The sequence below is a fragment of the Marmota monax genome, unplaced genomic scaffold, assembly GCF_021218885.2.
Source record: "Marmota monax isolate L192 unplaced genomic scaffold, Marmota_monax_Labrador192_F-V1.1 WCK01_AAM20220418_F8-fsc00054, whole genome shotgun sequence".
In the NCBI taxonomy this organism is placed as follows: Eukaryota; Metazoa; Chordata; class Mammalia; order Rodentia; family Sciuridae; genus Marmota; species Marmota monax.
In genome coordinates this window covers 781,762-803,524 of record NW_026692145.1, presented here as the reverse complement: position 1 = coordinate 803,524, position 21,763 = coordinate 781,762, and the positions used below count along the sequence as shown (strand labels likewise).

The 21,763-nt window shown below is 35.1% G+C and overlaps 1 protein-coding gene across 3 annotated transcripts in view; it reads left to right on the top strand.

Moving 5' to 3' along the window:
- Positions 1–21,763, top strand: part of Hprt1 (hypoxanthine phosphoribosyltransferase 1) — a 65,741-nt gene that overhangs the window by 5,182 nt on the left and 38,796 nt on the right. For all 3 annotated transcript variants that reach the window (XR_009224403.1, XR_009224401.1, XM_046467776.2), the window contains exons 2-5: positions 6,209–6,315; positions 8,091–8,274; positions 15,482–15,547; positions 19,460–19,477. Coding sequence is in view for 1 of the 3 variants with exons in the window: in XM_046467776.2 (XP_046323732.1) it covers positions 6,209–6,315; positions 8,091–8,274; positions 15,482–15,547; positions 19,460–19,477 (375 nt within the window). In the remaining 2 variants the exon portion in view is untranslated. The remainder of the gene's footprint in view (positions 1–6,208; positions 6,316–8,090; positions 8,275–15,481; positions 15,548–19,459; positions 19,478–21,763) is intronic.

Sequence of the window (21,763 nt, the reverse complement as noted above, 5' to 3'; positions counted from 1 at the left end):
TCTATTTTGATGGTTTTTGAAAATTTTACTGTATCTGAATTATAAAAGGTAAAAATATGCCACCTGGTGGTTTCTGTCATTTTAGAAGCTTGGAGGTATTGTTGGTTATTAGGAATAAAATCAAATGTATTTTATCTAGTGTACATCTTTTAATTCATGTAACTTAAGACTCACTTCCTCTCTTGTGCTTTGTCTTGTTCAGAACCACAAACATTGTCATTTTTTTTTTACCACAAAGAGATTTAAGCAGTCCTTGTCACAGATGATAAATTAATATTGCAAGGTTTATATTAGCTTGGGTTAATTTCCTTGCTTACTATAATTTAAGGTAATATATCTTTGTAATTAGAAATTTTATGTGTGAACCACGAGTTTTCACATGAAGGTCATTATTACAAATGTAACAAACATAATTATTAAGAATTTGTAGTGCCACTTTTACTAGAAAATAAAATGATTTCAGTAATTTATGATACCAAAAATATTGATTTTAATTCTAGACAAAAGGTAGAAAAGTATCTGTGCAGATTTTATCACTGACAAGTGTAACACAAATAGGTTAGAATGTGAAAGCTATGTTCTAGAGCTTCAAGGAGGTGCATTTAGATTTCTGAACTAGGTGGATAACGGTAAACAACTCAGAGCTGTCATAACCTGTTTTTTTTTTTTTTTTTTTATTTCCAGTGTAGCCAGAAATGGCCATAGTGGGAAAATGATCTGGGGGAAAACCACCTTTCCATGTTTACTACTGCGGCTATTCCAGAGTACTCCCCAAATATTTTGAATTGGGCTCTTCCCTCAAAGTCATTCAAGACCTTTTTGTGTTCTTCTGTAGTCATTTTTATGATGGGTGCTTGTTATGGCCTGAGCATTTGTGTGTTTCCCCCTCCCGTAAAATTCACATATTGAAGCCCTTATTCCCAATGTGGTGGTATTTGGAGATGGGGCCTTGGGGAGGTAATTAGGGCTAGAGCAGGATAAGGCCCTGATCTGATGGGATTAGTGCACCTGTAAGAAGTGGCACCAGAGAACTTGCTATAGAGGAGATCTTGTGAACACACAGTGAGAAGGCCCAGAAAGAAACCAAGTGAAGAGGCTTCAGAATGATTCCTACCTTGAAGGCACCTTGAACTTGGACTTCTCAGTCTTCAGAACTATGAGAAATAAATTTCTATTGTTTAAGCCACCCAGTATATGGTATTTTGTTATGATGCCTATGCAAACTAATAGTTCTTTTAGAAGGTGTTGGTAATAACCACAGGCAACACCACATTACACATAATAAAACATGTGATTTGTATTCACATAGAAAGTTTGGCACTACTGTTACTTAGTTTATTTAGAAGGCCATGCTGATTCAACATTAGCCTTGTGGTGGTCTTTACTATTTACAATCAAGGCCACAGAATATAAAGACTACTTTAAGATTGGGATTGCTAGCCAGGTGGAGTGGCACATGCCTGTAATCCCAGCAGCTTGAGAGGCTGAGACAGGAGGATCGTGGGTTCAAAGCCAGCCTCAGCAATTTAGCGAGGCCCTGAGCAACTTGGTGAGACTCTGTCTCTAAAATACAAAAAAAAAGGGCTGGGGATGTGGTTCAGTGGTTAAGTGCACCTGAGTTCAATCCCTGGTACCAAAAGAACAACAACAAAACTTTGGTATTGGTTATGGAGAGAATTCTCAGTGCTGAGTAACCTTGGGTCCTAGGTTTATGTTTAGTGCATATATAACTACATTTGATAATTTACATCTGTGTGCTTATCAGATTTTGCTACAGATTATAATTTTATTGTACTGTATAGTTGTATTATGCTTTTCCCTCTAGATTATAAATTCTTGAAGGGCTGTAAATATAAAATAATCTTTGTATCTTCCACAAAACCTATTGCACTGTGCCTAATCAAGGTGAATGGAATGCATTTTTGTGTAATTATATTGTAATCCCCAGTTCTAACTCTTCCTATCAAAGCAGCCACTAGATTTTTAACTGTTCTATATGAGATGAGATTAATATCAGATATTAGCCAATGTCACATTAGCTAATAAGATTATAGGTCACCTTGTATATTTCTGTCTAGCTTTTATAGAGATTGAGGTTCTTGGACCTATTAAACATGAAGTTATGCTGTTTGGGATGATTAAAACTGAGGTTCTGTTTGTTCTATTTTATCTTTTATATGTTATTTCATAGCAGTGGTCCAGGTGCATGTTAGGCTCCCAAGTCAGTTTGATTTCTCTTATACTATCACAATACTACCTGTAACTTTTTTTTAATAGTAGGCTATGGTTATTCATATACATATCTTGTCATCTAATCTGCTATAAGCTCATTGAGGTTAGCTGTGTCAAACTTAATCCCTTCTCACAGGTATGATATAGTATATACTCTGAAGTACAAAGAATACATGTTCTAGGGCTAGGGTTGTAGTTCAGTAGTAGAGCATGTGCTTAGTATACAAGAGGCCCTGGGTTCAATCCCCAGCGATAGATAGATAGATATAGATAGATAGATAGATATAGATAGATAGATAGATAGATATACATACATACATACATATATCTGGACCGGGGTACATGCCTGTAATACCAGCAACTTGGGAGGCTGATGCAGGAGGATTGCCAAGTTCAAGGCCTCAGCAACTTTGTGAGACCCTGTCTCAAAATAAGTTTTTTTTTTTTTTTTTTAAGAGACTTGGGATGTAGCTCAGTGGTAGAGTGCCTCTGGGTTCAGTCCCCATTACCCCCCCCCCCAACACACACACGAAAAATATACACCAGGTGCCGTGGTGCATGCCTATAATCTCAGCAGCTCAGGAGGCTGAAGCAGGAGGATCGCAAGTTTAAAGCCAGCCTCAGCAGTTTAGCAAGGACCTAAGCAATTCAGCAACACCCTGTTTCTAAATAACATATAAAATGGCTGGGGATGTGGCTCAGTGGTTGAGTGGTTAAGCACCCTTGGGTTCAATCCCCAGTACCAAAAAAAAAAAAAAAAGGATATACACCCCTATATATAAATTTTCTTGTAGTGCCTAGTTATTACAAATATCCATTTATAAAACAAAATTGTGACTAAAGAATTTCAACGGTTGTATTTTTTTTAGTTGTAGATGGACACAATACCTTTATTTTATTTGTTTTTATTCTTATGTGGTGCCAGGGATCAAACCCAATGCCTCACACATGCTAGGCAAGTGCTCTACCACTGAGCCACAACCCCAGCCCCTCAAGGGATATATGTGTTATACATTTTATTCTTGCCTTTTGGGAAGAGTTTTATTAACATTTTTTATACTTGAAACAAAAAATAAATAAATCTTTAAAAATATATAGGATTCAGTAAAAAACAACAAATCCATTCTTTGACATGTAAGTCCATTTTGATTGGGGTCAAAACCTTTGAATTAGAAATCAGTTTGTTGGGGGTTGGGGAAATAGCTCTGTTGGTAAGAATGCTTGCCTAGCATGCACAGAGCCCTGGGTTTGATCCCCAGCGCCACCAAAAAACAAAAACCACTAAGAAATCAGTTTGTTGTGTTGACAGAGATAGAATTACTATTTTGCAGTACATCCCTGCTGATCTGTCTGTATTCTTCAACTATATGTCTGTGATGAATGTTAGACAGAATTCACATTCACTTTTTGAAACCAGATTCCCAAGTTCCTAGACTACTTATAGAACCTGTAGCCAGGCATTGACCCATTTTTATAGATACAGTAGTCTTTGAAGAATCCTGGGTGAGTCTTAGTTTGGATTTGTGGCAGTGAGTAATTGGGTGAAAAGGGTGAGTCAGCTTCAAGGGAGTTATTTTGGTACTCTGGATCTTGATATTAAGGCAATATGAAATGGTATATTTCTGTTCTTGTCAGGTGATGCAGATATATTCTGATGAGCCTGACATGAATGTTTATTGTATTATCTTATAAAATCAGTCTGTCTTCTATCAAGTTTAGTTCAAAACTTGAACTAAATTTCAGTTTATAAAATTTATAAACTCAGTACATGTTGTAAAATGTTCTTAGAATGCTCTTGTGCATGACACAAATGTCCCATTTTGAATTTTTTAGTAAATGTGTTCTGATGTAAACATGAAATGAATGTTTAGCAAATATATTAGCACTTAATCTTAGAGGTTTTGTCATAATTCTTCCCCCCCAATAGAAAAATTTTCTGCTTATTAATTAAAATGTGTGTTTAAAAACAAATAAATATTGACTGCTGAAGTACTACAGGCTGACAACATATAAAAACCCACCAAAGTCTGAACTCAAAATGGAGCTTTTAGGCTCGAAAAAGAGACAACATGGAACTCAATTTTTCAGCAGTAGAAAACTCAGAATCTAACTGGATTATGTGAATAATATTTTAACCTTACATATGTAATTTTTAGATTTATTAAAAGTCAAACTACTTGTCCTTAAGCACCTAATACAGTGCTAACTTCAGGAAGAAGTATTTGATAGGTATTAACTGATAGATTGAGATTTCATTATGATTTGGCCAGTATTTCTTGAAAGCTGCCATATCACCAGCTACTTAAATATGGTAGTTTTGAATATCATGGGATATATAGTGTTATAATCCTTCTTGATTTATTTCCCCAAATAAGCTTTGAATATTTCACTTTAATTTAATGTATCTTCTTTGGGAGGGGTTAGGGATTGAATTTAAGGACGCCTTACTACTGAACTATATCCCCAGCCATTTAATTTTAAGACAGGGTCTTGCCAAATTGCTGAGACTGGCCTCTAACTTGTGATCCTCCTGCTTCTGCCGCAGTCTGGCTGGGCACAAAATCATGAGCCACTCAAACAGGAACAAACTTTATTTTTGAAACTCCCGCCAATGCCCTGTATGCTCCCGGGAAATATGCCAACCCACACACGCGGCCGACACACACACCAACAGGAAATCCCTCCTCCGGAATTCCCTCCTACCGCACTTCCCCAACCAATGGGAACTCTCTAGGAGTCCCGTAGCAGGCCTAGGTGGACAGCAGGGGTCTAATATCCATTTGAATGCAGATCTTAACATAATCATATCATCTCAATGGCTTGCCATTCACCTTTCAACCAAAAATGCCATGCATCATTACTACTTGGCTATGGCTCTTAGCATGCTTCAGCCTTCCAAGTTGCTGGGATTACAGGTGTATGCCACTGTGCCCAACAATTTAAAGTATCTTTTTAAAGTGTCCTATACTTTTTGAGGTGTAAAGAACTAAATAAAATCAGTATAACTCCTTTCCAAAGATAACAACTTTTATAATTTTGTTGTATTTTGGGGGGGAGGTGTATAGGTGTATATACAATATTTGTAAAAAAATCAAAGTACATTTTGTCACCACAGGTACCACATTATTGGGGTTTAATATTTTGTATGTGAGGTCTGGGACATACCAAGACAACCAATATGTGTTCCTATTCAAACTTTTGGAGTATCTACCTTAAAGGCACCTCATGATTTGATTATAATCTCAGATTTTAGTTTTTAAAGGATCATTTAGCTTTTTTGGTATTTGTTTTTCCTCTACTTTGAGATAAAAGAGGCTATTTGTATTTGAGATGGGTCACAGCAATTTTTGTTCTGTATGGCATATTAACTTATTAGACTATAGTGTACTAAATTTTTAAAATAAATTTTTAAATACACTCAAAAGTGAAGAGAATAATGTAGTGAATCACTCATTTAATATTACCAATGTTTGCCACATTTATCTTACCTCTTTAAAATTTTTCTTTTTCACTTTGTGACCTAAAGGAAATTTCACATCATGTTTTTTTTTTTTTACTTCTACATTCTTGGACTGGGGATATAGCTCAGTTTGTAGAGGGCTTGTTTCGCATGCACAAGGCCCTGGGTTTGATCCTCAGCACCACACACACAAAAAATACATTCTTCATTATTCATGTCTTATGATATATGGTTTTATTAAATAACTATAATGGGGCTGGGGTTGTAGCTCAATGGTGGAGTGCTTGCATAGCATGTGTGAGGCACTGGGTTTGATCTTCAGCACCACATTAAAAAACAAATAAAATAAAGGTTAAATTCTTTAAAAAACTGCAATGTATTATATTACAAAATTAACAGTTCTTGTTATTATCTCATACCTAAATTTCTCTGGCAAACTAAGATTTATCATCTATCTTTAATTGGATGTTTGTGTTCTTTAATGTTATCAATTAAAACATCTCATTTCTTTTTTAGATTAGTGATGATGAACCAGGGTATGACCTGGATTTGTTTTGCATACCTAATCATTATGCTGAAGATTTGGAAAAGGTGTTTATTCCTCATGGACTAATTATGGACAGGTTAGTAAGATCTCAAGTTGAAATTTACTTTTTCTTATATTAACTTCATGTGTCAGCAACTGTTGAGTAGTTCATACTTGGATATAAACTAAGCCAACTTGTTAAGTAATAAACACTTTTTAAACAAAAAATAGTAGAACTTACTAGTTACCCAGTATAAGTCATGGTGTAGTGGGAATCTGTAGGGAGTAGAGTAAAATCAACATTGAAGTGAGATTGGAAGAATGAACTTTATAGTCAGAGTCTGATTTCCCAGTCCTGAACAGAGTAATGGGACTGAATCATATAAAGGCAAGATCAGAGTTTGATTATTATGTATATCTAGCTTGAAAATTTCCCCTCAAATGAATTGGGTTTTTTAAATTTTTTTTTTAGTTGTAGACTCTACCTTTATTTACTTATTTTATTTTATTTTATTTTTTTACGTGGTGCTGAGGATCAAACCTGGCTCCTCATACATGTGAGGCGAGTGCTCTACCACTGAGCCACAACCCCAGCCCCCCATCAAATGAATTGTAATGAACAACCTTTCTTTGTATTTAAATACTTGCCTTTTGTGTGTGGCTATTTTTTATTTTAAAAATTATATTTAAAGTATAATATCAGTGCATTTATGGTATATTATGTTCTATGGAGACTATAAATGGAAAGAGTAAAGATTTCTCTGCCACCTGTATGCATTCCCTCTAGACACTGGCTGTGTGTGTATTTTTTATATATGAATGAATTTTGCCACATGTATATGCACTATTGTACAGTACTAAAATTGATTGGGTTTTTAATATTATTACATTTATAGCTATCATTTTTTTGTTTTAATATCTCCTAGTTTAAAGATTGTGTAGCATTCTGCTTATGAATGTACCATAACTGATTTAACCAGTCCACTATTGATGGACACTTAAGATCTCTCCGTTATTTTGCTCTTACAGACTATACTAAAGGGAACATTCTTTTACATATGTTTTGGCACTTGCTTAGCTTTATCCAAGTGGAAATTCTGGGTCAAGGGGAAGATATTTTTGTTGGAACTGGGGATTGAACCCAGGGGTGTATAACCATTGAGTCACATCCCCAGCTGTATTTTGTATTTTATTTACAGACAGAGGTCTCATTGAGTTGCTTAGGGCCTCAGTAAGTTGCTGAGGCTGGCTTTGAACTCTTGATCCTCCTGCCTCAGCCTCCAGAGCCACTGGGATTACAGGCATGTGCCACCCACCATGCCTGGCTTATCAAACATTTTGGTACTGCAGATTATCCTCCCAAAAGTTGTATCACATTGTGGCATGTGACAGTGTCCTTTTCTCATAATCTCTTTTTTTTTTAATTTTTTTCTTTTCTTTTTTTTTAAACTAAATTTATAACATTTATTTTTTTTTTAGTTATCGGCGGACACAACATCTTTGTATGTGGTGCTGAGGATTGAACCCGGGCTGCACACATGTCAGGCCAGCGCGTTACCGCTTGAGCCACATCCCCAGCCCCTCTCATAATCTCTTTTAATGTTGTATATTAGACAAATATCATTTAATCGGAATTTGCCAATCTAATATGTGAAAATTCTACCTTGTTGTTTATGCATTTTTAAATTTTATAATAGATGTTCAGTGTATCTGATTTTTGAAGCTCTCAAATTTTAATTTGGCTTTGTAAAGTAAGGGTATACTTCATGGAACAATGGATGTGTTTTATGGAAGTTTAATGCTTAAGAGATGTTTGTTACAAAGCTTAAATACACGGAACTTTCTTTTAAATCCCTGATTTTATTTCCATAGGACTGAAAGACTTGCTCGAGATGTGATGAAGGAGATGGGAGGCCATCACATTGTAGCCCTCTGTGTGCTCAAGGGGGGCTATAAATTTTTTGCTGACCTGTTGGATTACATTAAAGCACTGAATAGAAATAGTGATAGATCCATTCCTATGACTGTAGATTTTATCAGACTGAAGAGCTACTGTGTAAGTATATTTGATATGATTTTTTTTAAAAAATGACAGCTCTAGTTTGCCTGTATTTTCTTTAAAGCTCTGCAGACTATACTTATATATTCATTTCACTTGGTTAAAGTGGTATTTTTCAAATATACCCATCAGTAATTTACATCAAAGCAAGTATTATCTTTTTCAAAATAGTCACCTAAGAGGCTATGTACTTATTTTATAGTTTTTGTGTGTTTGTTTTGTTTTTCAAGACCAACTCCTGGGCTCAAGCAGTCCTCCTGCCTCTGTCTCCTGAATGCTGAGAATATGGTTGTGGGTCACTAAGCCCAGTTTTGTTTTGGTGTTTTTTTTTTTTTTTTAACTCCTTTTAAGAATTGCTATTGAGGGGCTGGGGATATAGCTCATTTGTTAGAGTGCTTGCCTCACATGCACAAGGCCCTGGGTTTAATCCTCAGCACCACCAAAAAAAAAAAAAAAAGAGAGAGAGAGAGAGAGAAGAAAAAAGAACTGCTGTTGAGCCAGTCACAGTGGCACACAACTGTATTTTGAATAACTTGAAGCTGAGACAGGAGGATCACAAATTGAAGACCAGTCTTAGCAACTTAGCCAGACCTAGTCTCATAATAAAAAATAAAAAGGGCTGGGGATGTAGCTCAATGGTAAAGGACCCCCTAGTTTCAATCCTCAGGACCAAAAAAAAAAAAAAATGAATTGCTGTTGAGACTTATGGGATTTTTTAAAAATATTTTTTTAGTTGTTGATGGACCTTTATTTTATTTGTTTATTTATATGTGGTGCTGAGAATTGAACCCAGTGCCTCATACATGCTAGGCAAATGCTCTACCACTGAGCCACAACCCCAGCCCCAAGGAATGTTTTTTGACTGCTTACTGTAATATATATCCTATGCAGAACTAGATTGGTTTGGGGCAGTCATAAGTCATGTGGAGCTAGGTTTGCTTAATAAGGTTAACAATTGTTTCCTGGGTGGCAGAAACCAATTTTGACCTGTAATTAGTCTACCTGTGTACAGAATCTGAAATATGTTACAGTATCGACACTGATGAAACAAAATCAGTATGATCTTTATGTGTTAATTTTATAATTCACAATTTCTTGGATTGTGTGAATTTTTGATTTTTATTATTTTTGACTATTACTTTGCTTCTGGTTTCATGTTGCAATTGTATTTCCTATAAATTAAATTTTTCCTTTACAGAGATTTCTCCTAACTTCTTCAAAAATTAGAATAACTCCAGTGTTTGCTGATTCATGAATTAGTATTGTAGTCCATCTTTATAGAAACTCGCCTTTCGTTCATACTTTTATAGAGAGTAAGAACACTTCCTTCATTTGAATTTCAACCTTCATTCTCTCCATTAATCATTTATTTGACTCAAGTCTGGCCTTTTCCACAGTTTTTTTGTATGATCTCCTTTTTCTTCCTAGAAGATAATTTTTCCTCAGTCCTCAGTGACTCAGCTCCTTACATGGGCTTTGGTGGAGATCATGGGGTAGCACTAGCATGTTTAGACATTGGGGCAGGGTTTTGATCTTTTCTGGGCTTCACAAGATCAGTTTCTGGTCACCTAGCTGTGAATGGTGGGGCTCATGCAGTAATGTAGCTTCACATACAGCTTGGGAAACAGGCACTGAGGGACTAGCTTAAGAAATGTCTCCAAGAGACCTTTTATAGCTGTGTCCTCTGCTGTGTTTCACATGACAAACTTCTTAGCAGCCTTTTCCTTGGGCACACATCAAGCACAGGTTGTACAGTGAATAGGCTGCATGCTCCTTCATCTTTTTTGTTTTTCCACCATCTTGGAAGCAAGAACTAAAGTTTTTCCACATTTTTATCAGTTCTATGGGTAATTTGTCAACCATTTAAGTATTATCATAGACCTCTTCTCTATTCTATCAAACCCCTTATACCCATGTATCATGACATTACTTCCTACTTGTAAACTTTTAACTTTCCAAAGCCTTGCTTGAATTAATGACTTATTAAACAAAATGTGAATTCTTATTCAACAGAAATTACTAATTGATTGGTTCATAGTTTGTATTAGGACTTAATTTCTGTCAGTATAGTTGCTGGCATTATAGCTGACCAGCCTTTAATAACATTGTTGCTAAGAGTCAAAAACATGTACTTACAGTCCATGATACGATTTATGTTTTTGGTCTTGTTTAGCCTCCCCCCACCATGCAAAATAAATCATTACTTTATGATTCATATTTGGGGATTTGTGCAAAATGTTCTTTCTTTGGAAAGCAAAAACAAGCAAAATTAGGGGAGTTTCATATTTTTTAAAAATGTTATAGTTATAAAAGCAATTTGGAGCTGTAGAAACACTGAAATTCTAATTCTATCTTCTACATTTAATTTTTTCTACTTTTAGTTTTAGATCTTAGAGGATTATTAAACTGAACTCCTTAATGGATAAAAAAGCATGGAGTCTTAAATATAAGCAAGACTTTTTAAAATTATTCTTAAAAAAAAGTCTTGCTTTTTTTCAGGGGAAAGGGATAAGTAAGACTTTTTTTTAAAGAATTTCTTTTTTAGTTGTAGATGAACACAATACCTTTTATTTTGTTTATTTATTTATTTTTTATGTGGTGCTAAGGATCAAACCCAGTGCCTCACATATGCTAGGCGAACGTTCTACCACTGAGCCACAACCCCAGCCTCAAGACATTTTATGTTAATTTTTGCATAGAAAAAATCCATTATATTTTATGTGAAATTCTGTAAGATTTTCTACTAAACAGTAGAAATTAAGAAAGGTATTCAGATACTCTATTGATTGGAAGTAACATTTCCAACCTATTTAATAATTCAGCAGCTTGTCACAGAAGGTGTTCACATACCATAAAAAATAAAACAGACGGCTTAATTTGATAAAACGATAAAATTAAAATGCTAAATTGTAGCATTAGTAATATTGATGTTAGTATGATTTTATATGCTGATCTTGACCAATTTGAAACAATGAATTAAGGGCTGCCTGATAAGTATTAATCCTAAAGAAATGCTTCATGAATTATTAAATATTCCCAGAATATAAAAATATCTATTAAAATGTCCACACATTATGTGTATTTTCTTTGAAATAAAAATTTAATTTTTCTAATTAATAAAATATTATTTTAAAGATCATACACTTTCTAATATTTTAAAGAATTTTTCTCTGTATAAACACACATTATTATAGTTCATGTACTTGTAGTTAGAATAGCTAGGTAGTATTTTATTTGCCTAGGGACTAGATGAGAAGTACCCTGGGATTCCAAATACCATATTTGATTAAATTAAAGTCAATGTTGGTTAAGACTTACTACTATTTTTTGTGCTTCTAAAAAATAAAACATTTCCAGTTACGCTTATGGTGCCATCAATTGTAATAATGTTGATTTTAGGGGTATTAAAATGTAAATGTGCATCTTAGGACAATGAAAAATAGTGCTATATATTTAATGGCCTTTTAAAAATATTTTTGTAGTTGTAGATGAACACAGTATCTTTATTTATTTATTGTTATGTGGTGCTGAGGATTGAACCCAGTGCCTCACATGTGAGAGGCCGGCACTCTACCACTGAGCTATAGCCCCAGCCCTTGATGGCCTTTTTTGATCCTACGACTGTGGTATTAGAAAAATGAAACAATCCATAGTATGCAGATGTGTTTCTTCTACTTTGAGGTATTTCTGTGGTATTTTTTTACTAAAATAATTGAATAAAAATAATGACACCTTTAAAGGAAGAGCTTTGCAGGGCTGCTAGTGATTGAACCTCGGGCCTTGCATGTGCTAAGAATGTGCTGTACCACTGAGCTACATCCCTAGTCCCAAAACTGGAGTTCTTGTTGCTACCTTGAAGTTTTCAAAATTCCTAGGGATGGACAAACAGGAACAAAGTTCTTTCCTATTATCCTCATTTTTTTCATTCAGATGCCAAAATGACATAGGAAGACAGATGCTGGGGCTAGGTTTGTACCTTAGTAGTAGAGTGCTTGCCTAGCATGTGTGAGGCCCTGGATTCAATCCTCAGCACATAATAAATAAATAAATAAATAAAATAAAGGTATTGTGTCCATCTACAACTAAAAAAAAAGTTTAAAAGAAAAGAAAGGCACTAAGGGTATTTGTAGACCTAAAGAGCTTCTGTGGGAATGAAGGTTAGGTAGTTGATGGTGGCATCCTGAGTTAAAGATAACTTGGACTTTGGCTGAGAGAAGTGACAAGAAAGGATGTTTAGGGTAGATAAAGCAACTTTGAAAGGCAGGGGCTCTCTCCTCACCCATCCCAGTCTTTTCATCTCAGACTTCACCATACTTAATGATGAGGCATTTATGAGGCACCCAGTAAAGGGAGGCAGTGGGAAGCTTGTCAGGGAGGAAAGTTGGTGCAGTTCCCACGGCCAGCCACATGGGATAATTGATTCATGGATGCAGTTTGGTCACTTATACCCATTTTCCAGCAAGTGGACTGTACCATTAGTCTTAAATAATTCTTTTTTATTAAACTCTATTTAAAGGGTAGCTATATTTTCATGAAAAAAAGCCTCAGGAGAAACATAAGTTAAAAACCTTGGGTCCAACAGAAGTGTGGAGATTTGGATGTTATGGAACACTAGTGTTTTGCATGCTTGGAATTCTGTTGTCTCTTGCCTTGTCATTGCAGTCTTTGGAGCATGGGTATTTTTCTAGGACTCTGCACTATAGTTCTTGAATATTTACTCTCATCCTTTTCTCTCTAAAAAATAATCAATTGGAGTTGGACTGTAATACCACATTCCTACAGAAGATGGCAATATTTAACAAGTTTATAGTAGGAATTATTTAACATTATGGACTCTCATCTAAAGCTTCAATTTTTTCCCTTTTTTCCTTTTAGTCAATTCTGTATGTTTGAAATGCTGTTTTTAAGTTAGTTAGAATAAGGGGTATCTGTAATTTCCCTAAGATGAGAGGTAAAACGCAAGGGTCTTTTGATATTGTAAAGTCATGCATTTAGTTTACAACATGGAATAGTTATATGGTGGGTTTTTTGTTTTGTTTTGTTTTTGTTTTTTGATACCAGGGATTGAATCCAGGGGCATTTAATCACTGAGCTGTATAAGTCCCGGCACTTTTAATTTTTTATTTTGAGACGGGGTCTTGCTAAGTTGCTTAGGACCTCCCTAAGTTTCTGAGACTGGCTTTGAACATGCAACCCATCCTCCTGCTTAAGCCTCCTGAGTTGCTGGGATTATAGGCGTGTGCCACTGCACCTAGCATTATATGGTGTTTTATTTTTTATTTATATTTTCAGTGCTGAGGATGAAACCCATCACACATGCTAGGCAAGTGCTTGCTGCTCTACCATTGAGCTACACACCCCCAGCCCAACAGGGAGTAGATTTAAACAAAAATGGTTTCATAGGCAACACACTGGTCTACTACTCGGTCACTTTTGTTGTTGGTTTTGTGTGTGTGTGTGTGTGTGTGTGTTTTTTCTGTTAACAGACATGTTGGTTCTTTTTTCTTTTTAAACCAAGGATTGAATCCTGGGGCATTAACCACTTAGCCACATCCCCAACCCTTGTTATTATTATTTTTTTTTATTTTGAGACAGATCTCAGTTGATGAGGCTGGCCTACAACTTGTGATCCTTCTGCCTCAGCTTCCAGAGTTGCTGGGATTACAGGTGTGGGCCACTATGCCTGTTGGTCTCTTTAAGGAATAATTGTTACAGTGAATATCCTTGAATGTATCTTTGCATATTTGTTAATTTTTTTATTGTATCAATTTCTGGAAGTGTTGATTGCTGGGGTTTTGTTGTTGTTGTTTTTGTGGTGCTGGAGTTCTGACCCAGGACCTCACACATGCTAGGAAAGCACTCTACCACTGAGCCACATCCCAGCCCGCATGTTTACAATTTTAATAGGTAGTGCCATATCCTTTTCAAAAGAGGTTGCACAAATTTATACTCTCACAAATGACAAAACTGCTTGTTTCTCCTCAGCGTATCATCAGGCTTAATTTTGTGTGCATGGATGAGTAATTGAATCACATTCTTTTGGTATTTGTTTTTCGGGTATTTTCTATGCTCTGTTTTTTTGTTGTTGTTTTTTTTTTTTTTAAATAAAGTATCTAATTGTGTTCACTCTTCATCTTCCTGTGGGTTCTTATTTTGGAGCCCAATATCTGTTACAGGTTTTTTTTCAGTTTGGATACATGTCATGCCTAGGTTTTTACCTTTTCTAAGAATTTGAGAAGTTTTCCTACATTTACTTCCAGTCCACTTATGGCTTTGTTTTTTACATTTAGATTTTAATCCATCTGGAATTTATTTTTGTGAATGCTGTGAGGTAGGGACCATACTTTATTTTTTTCAAATGGATAAGTAGCTGACCAAACACCATTTATTGAATAATTCATCTTTTCCTTACTGACTCGAAATACTATCTTTATCATATACTAAATCCTCATATATTTCTGGGTCTGTTTCTGGACTCTACTTTGTCCTTTGATCTCCTTGTCAATTACTGTGCTAGTACTGCACCATTTTAATTGCCATAGCTTTTTGGTATGGTTTGCTGTCTGATTGGGCAAGCCCGTAATCTTTTACCCAAGTTTTCTGTCTTGAATCCAGCACATCCACATTTGATTATTTCCACCAACTATATCCCCCCCTTTGAAACTCCTGAGAGCCTAAGCAGTATGCCTTAAAGGACTAAGACTTAGTTTCCCAGACAGTGCTGAAGATGACCTGGACCTGGTCTAGACTTTTCAGGACATATCCTTGGGTTTAGATGTAATAATAGACCAACCTTTACAACTTGCTTGACTCATGTGATGGTACAGGGCCAGAACCAGATACCTGTCATGCTAATAATTTCCCTTTGGTTCAGAAATGACCATAACTGATGATGGGTGGCTGCTGTAATACTGTCCCCTCAAAAATGGGTGTAGCCTATTTTTAGGATTCTTAGGACATCAAATCAGTAATGGCCAATTAGGACTTTTTAATTTTTACTAATCTCTACTTTAAAGTTACTTAGTCATTCATTTCTGGAAACTTAATTCTTATAATTCATATCATTTAGAATATCATAATGCTGTGGACATTACATAGCTACATAGCTAACTTCTTAATCTTCTAGCTTCCATTTGATAATTTGAAGTCTATGTATACTTAAGATACACATATTCATATATGTTTTTTTTTTTTTTTAAACTAGAATGACCAGTCAACAGGGGACATAAAAGTAATTGGTGGAGATGATCTCTCAACTTTAACTGGAAAGGTATGTATCTTGAAGAGGAAGAACAGAGTATTTTATTCCAAAAGTCAGTTAATAACACTGTGCTTTCAATCATATATTGAGAGGCAATTTACATAATACAACTAAACAAGGGTTATTTAACCCTTGGAAGCAATCTAGGTTAATTATCTTTCCCTATATTGCCAAGTACTGTTCTCTACCTCTGTAGGAATCTAATTTGGAATCCTTCAGAAATTATAGATGGGAGTGCTGGAGTTATTAGCTCAGTGCTTGCTTAGCATGCTCAAATCCCTGGTTTCAATCCCCAGCACTGGGGGGGAAAACCCACAAGTGGGGAAACAGCAGGTTATTTAAATTGTCTGTGTTCCAAAGATAGGTAGGTAGGGGTGAATCAAGGATTAAATGATATATGTTGAGCTTTTACAACAATTTCAAGTAAAAGGTACACTACATAGATTCAGACATAATTTAAAAGTTTTTTTAACTATTTTTTTTAAATCATTGGCAGTACTAGTGATCAAGCCCAGGGCCTCATGTGTACTAGGCAAATGTTCTACCACTAAGCTTCTCCCAAGCCCTTTTTATTTTTCACTTTGAGACAGGGTCTTGCCTGTCAAGGCTGGCCTCAAACTTGCAGTCCTTTTGCCTCAGCTTCCCTACTAGCTGAGGTGTGTGAGGATTACAGCTCAAAGAGTTTTATTAATACATGAAAATTCTTTCAGATATTTTCCAGTATTGATTTTGCTGTCAATTGTCATTTGCCTCAAGGTATTTTTAAATTTCCCCTTTGATTTCTTTAATTCTTTTTATACATTGAAAAATTTTTTGAGTAATCCATGAAAAGTGATGGAATGCTGCTTTTTTTTTAAATTTTTTATTGTTGGTTGTTCAAAACATTACAAATTTCTTGACATATCATATTCCACACTTTGATTCAAGTGGGTTATGAACTCCCACCTTCACCCCATACACAGATTGCAGCTTTTTAAAAAGCTGCCAGTTATTGTTTGCTTATAAGACCTGTGCCAAATATAAAGACGTCAGTCCTGGAAAAGTTTCACAACAACCCAGTAAAGGAGATTTTATCCCCATTTTACATAAAAGGAATTAAGGGATGGAGCCATAGTTTGAAGCAGTATGGAATTAGGAGACAGAAAAACTGTCTCATAGTTCCAAAGTCACACAACCAGTGATAGAGCTTGAATTTTAATGCAAACACTTGAAGTTCTTTCCTTCCTCTGTCTTGTAGATCTTTTTTTAAAATTATATTTATTTTTTAGTTTTAGGTGGACACAATATCTTTATTTTACATTTATGTGGTGCTGAGGATCAAACCCAGTGCCTCATGCATGCTAGGCAAGCACTGTACCACTGAGCCACAATCCCAGTCCCTGTCTTGTAGATCTTAATGGTCACTGCTTATTTAACTGAATATCTGTAAGAAAACTTTAACATAACACACTTGTGTGAAAATCTGTGGTCCTGTATCAGGGTTATGCCAATCTGTTGTTGTCCTCAGCATCTTTTGAAAACTTCAGAGGAGAAATTGTTATCTCTTGATGCTTTTTCTCTCCTTTTCATTCTGTATACAACTGCCAGACCTGTCTTCCTCCCCTTTTAGCATGCTTTGTCCTTATTTAAAAGCCATTTGAAACCCTTACTTCTCTAATCAGTTTTAGCACTGATTATAAAAGGTCTAGCCTTCAAGGCCTTCAGTGATTTGAGTTTGACCTTGCCTTTTCCACTTAATGGGTATGTCCCACTATGTAGCTCTGTGATCTTAAATAGGTCTCTGTTTCTAAAATAACTTTTTGTGATAGTTGCAGTAAAGCATATTTATTGTGGAAAAATCAAGAAATACAAATTGAGTGAAGTTATTTCTTGGTGGTGAGATAATGGGGTTATTTAAAACTTCTGCTTCATTTTAGCTCTTTTGGCAAAATTTATACAGTATACAGATACATATGTATATATTTTCCCCCTTTTCTCTAGTTAATGTTTGATGATATGGGCTCTGGGCCCTAAATATACCTTGTTCAAATCCTTCTCTTCCACTTGCCTATGTTTATAACTTTAAACAAGTCATTTGACTTATTAGCCTCATTATTTTCATTTATTAAGTAGGGATGAAGCTTTTGACGTAAAGTAAGCTCTTAATGTGGCAATTATCATTCTTTGTGAAAAATATTGGAATCATACTCTACTACAGATTTTATATTGGACAAATATTTAATCCCTTTGGACTTTGGCTTGTATAAACCATTTTAGAAAGTATGATTATGACTTAATCAAGTTGTAAAGTGACTTAGTGTTAGAACTAAGGGCTAGAATTCAGTTTCTCTGTTTTATAATCCCATGCTGTTTTTCAAACTGTGATTCTATCCCACTGTGCAAATCACTGCCACAGTGAGCCATAGTTACTGATGGGAATGTGTTATCCTTCAAATATGCTATCTAGGGTAGAGAAATGTTGAGAAAGAACCACATAGTAAGTGGTGAAAGTTATTGGTCCAGTCATTGATTATGTTCAGTTTTCCTAGAGATTTAAATTATAGTGTCTTTGAAGAGACAAATTAGTTGTGATAAGAGAAAAGGAGGGGAACTAGCTTCTTAAGCATCTACTGCTGCAGTACTATATTTATTATTTCATTTAATCCTTATGACTATACTGTGAAGGAAGTATTGTCCCTTTCTGTAAAGAAGAATGTTGAAACTCAAAGTCATACAGCTGTTAGGTGGCAGAGCCATAGTTTGAATCAGGAAAAATCTAACTCCAATGTTTGTATTCCTTATACTACACTGGGATTCATTTGAACATAGCTTTTAAATATATTTTTCCTACCCGTTGAACACGCTAGGAAATAGGCTGCAGTTGTCTCTACTAGCTGCTCCACTGAGGATGGATCAGAGAGTGAGAGAAGTAGTGTGAATTGCCAAAAGTTACAGGCTAGCCTTACTTCATTCTGTGCTTGGACCTATTCAGGCTTGTGAAAGATATTGTCTGCAGTGGTAAACTTCTTTGAGATATAGAAATGTTGAAGCTTTACTTGGTTATAATTTTAATACCTAGAGCAGTGATTCTCTAATCTTTTGTTTGCATCTCCCATCAAGGTAAAGTTAAAAAAAAAAAAAGTTCTAATTTTTCATGTAACACAGTGGATGTTGTGTGCCCTTCCTTGGTAATCACTAGTTTAGAAAAGAATATAGAACATTAAAATTCTGATGCTATAATTGTGTGACAGAGTACAATGACAATGACAAATAAAATGGTGTGGGTATTCTTGGGTCGATGATTATAAACATTATGTGTTTCCTTGTTTCTATAAGAACAGATAGAATGTGTCTCTGCTTTGGGAAATGATCATTAGATGGTATGTTCTCTTAAGGACTCTTCCAGCTATAAAATTCTGAGATGTAGAAAGTAGGGTGAAGGTTTATAGTGGGAGGAAGTATTGATATCTTTTTTAGTGTAGTCCAAAAATATGGATACATCCACATTAGTATAAGTCTAATAGGAAAATGAATTCTAAATTATATTCTATATGGTAAGTTAAACACACGATTTTGGAGTTTTTGTACAAATTACAGGTCCTAGAATATTAGTATCAGAAGACAAATAAGAAGTCAACTAGTTCAAGTTTCTCATTTTACATTTGGGAAACAGACCTAGAGAAATTTCATGTCTTGCCCAAGACCTTGCATTAAGTAAGGAAAGGATTTTATAAAAATGAACACTTGGGTCAAATTTTATTTATAAAAAATTCAGTGTTAAGGACTTCCACATTTCAATAGATGGCCAAATGGTTTCTGGAAGGGCTTGATACAGTCATTAAAAACAAGAATTTGGATAATTTCCTGAGTTTGTTGTCATATAATTTCACTTACTATTGGAAATACTGATTCACTATACTGATTTTTCTTTTTTTCTTCTAGAATGTCTTGATTGTTGAAGTAAGTTTTTACATTGATTTTTAATATAGTGTTTATGATTTTCTAAGTTATTGTGTATCATCCTAAAGGTAAGTCAGGGAAAGAAATTCCTCTTTATTAGTTTTAATGGTGGGCTTGTGTTTTGTAAAGACTAAGTGAATTTTTACTGGTAATGGAAAAAACAGTATATTTCCTCTTTTTGTTGTGAATTTTTTTCTTTGTAAACATGTTACAAGTATACATACAGACACATACACGTACATACATATTAACTTTAGTGTCTTGCTTAAATTTCCTCTTAAGCAAAATTTTGAATGTACAAAAGAATATTTGTAATTTATATTCTATTTTCCATTTGAATGTAATAATAGCCAAATTTATCCATTGTTTACATTGCCAGGCACTATTCTGTATGCTAAAGAAATAAGCATAGAGAGCTTAAGTAGTTTCCTAAGGTTACCAGTAATAAATGAAATTTCATATCATCACTTTCCAAAGCATAATACCTAGACCAAAAGCATCAGCCAGGAACCTACTGAATCAAAACTTTTGTGATGAGGCCCAGCAGGCTATGCTTTAACAAGTCTTCAGGTGATTCTGTTTTGCATGCTAAGCTTTAAGAACCTTACCTTCTCATTAAGGCCTTCCCTGGCCATCATGTATAAAAATCTCATGTTTCCACCCCCTCAATTTATTATCCTTCAGTACTTTTCCCCCTGATCACTTATCACTGTTTAACAGCTTGTATTTACACCTCTTTATTTTTTATCTCTGGTCTCCCTATTCAGATCTTTCTGCCTTACTGAATTCTACAAACTTCTAATGTGGCAAACCACTTGATTACAAATAATCATGCCTCATACTCAGAGCCTGTTCACCCTTTCTTTAGTCTTTAGACTGAATTCTTTTTGTAGCCTCAATATACATAATCAACCTAATTCTCCAATATCTTCCTTTCATTTTCTCTGGACTTGGCACCATTTCCTAGAGCCTTTACCACCATTTTTCTGCCCTTGTTTTTTTTTATTTTTAAATAACTGTTTATGAATTTTTTTTATTTGACCACAAAGAAATTCAGTCTCCTTAGCTATCATTTCCCATTGTCCCCACAACCATCCCCTAGCAATTTGATGAACTACTTTCTGTCTTGAAGATTGGCATATCCTGTGTATTTTAAATATAAATGAACTCTCACAGTATATGCTTTTTGTTTCTGGGTTCTTTCACTGAGCTCAGTGCTTTCAAGGTTCATCCATGTTGTGGGATGTCAGTAGTCAATTCGTTTTCATTGCTGGATAGTATTTAGTTGCATGCAGGTACTACATTTTCTTTATCCATTCATCATTGATAGGCATTTACGTTGTTTTCACGGTTTGTTCCTTATTTCTTACATCTCAGATTTTTCTTCTTCCCTTAAAATTTTTATTTATTCTCTTCCTTCTTATGCCATCTTTAAATCCTTAAAACCCAGCTCAAAAATTACCTCCACAAATCCTTCTTTGACACTTTTTCCCTCCTCATTGCATTGGGCCCTTTTGCTTTTAATTATGAAATATTTTGAACTCAGAAAAGTGTATGTTCAAAACCCATGCATGTACCACAAAAGACTTATAAAAGAAATTATACATAATACACCTGAAGTCCCATTTCTTCACTTTCCCTTCATTTCCAGAGGTATGATAACTGGAAATGTTGATAAATATTCTCGTGCATATATTCATATACTTCCCAAGTACAGATTATCTGGGTCCTCTGCTCAGCGTCTCATCAGGTTGAATCAAGGTATCTATCTCACCTGTGGCTCATGCTCTTCCAAGTTCATTTAGGTTGTTGACAGAATTTAGTTTCTTTTAATTGTAGAACTGAGGGACCATTTTCTTTTCTGAGCTACATCCCGAGCCCTTTTTATTTTTATTTTGAGATAGGGTCTCACTAAGTTGCTTTGGGCCTTGCTACGTTGCTGAGGCTGGCCTCAAACTTGCAATCCTCCTGCCTTACCTCCCAAGTCACTGGTATTACAGGTGTATGCCACTACTCCCAGCAAAAATGTTCTACTTTTTTTGTTTTTTTTTAGACATATATGACAGTATAGTGTATTTTGACATATTATACACACATGAAGTATAACTTATTCTAATTAGGATCCCATTCTTGTGCTTGTACGTAATGTGGAGTGTCAGTGGTGGTATATTCATATATGAACATAAGAACGATAGGTCCAATTCATTCTGTCTTTCCTATTCCCATCCTTCTTCCCTTCCCTTCATTCCCCTTTGTCTAATCCAATGAACTTTTATTCTTCCCTCT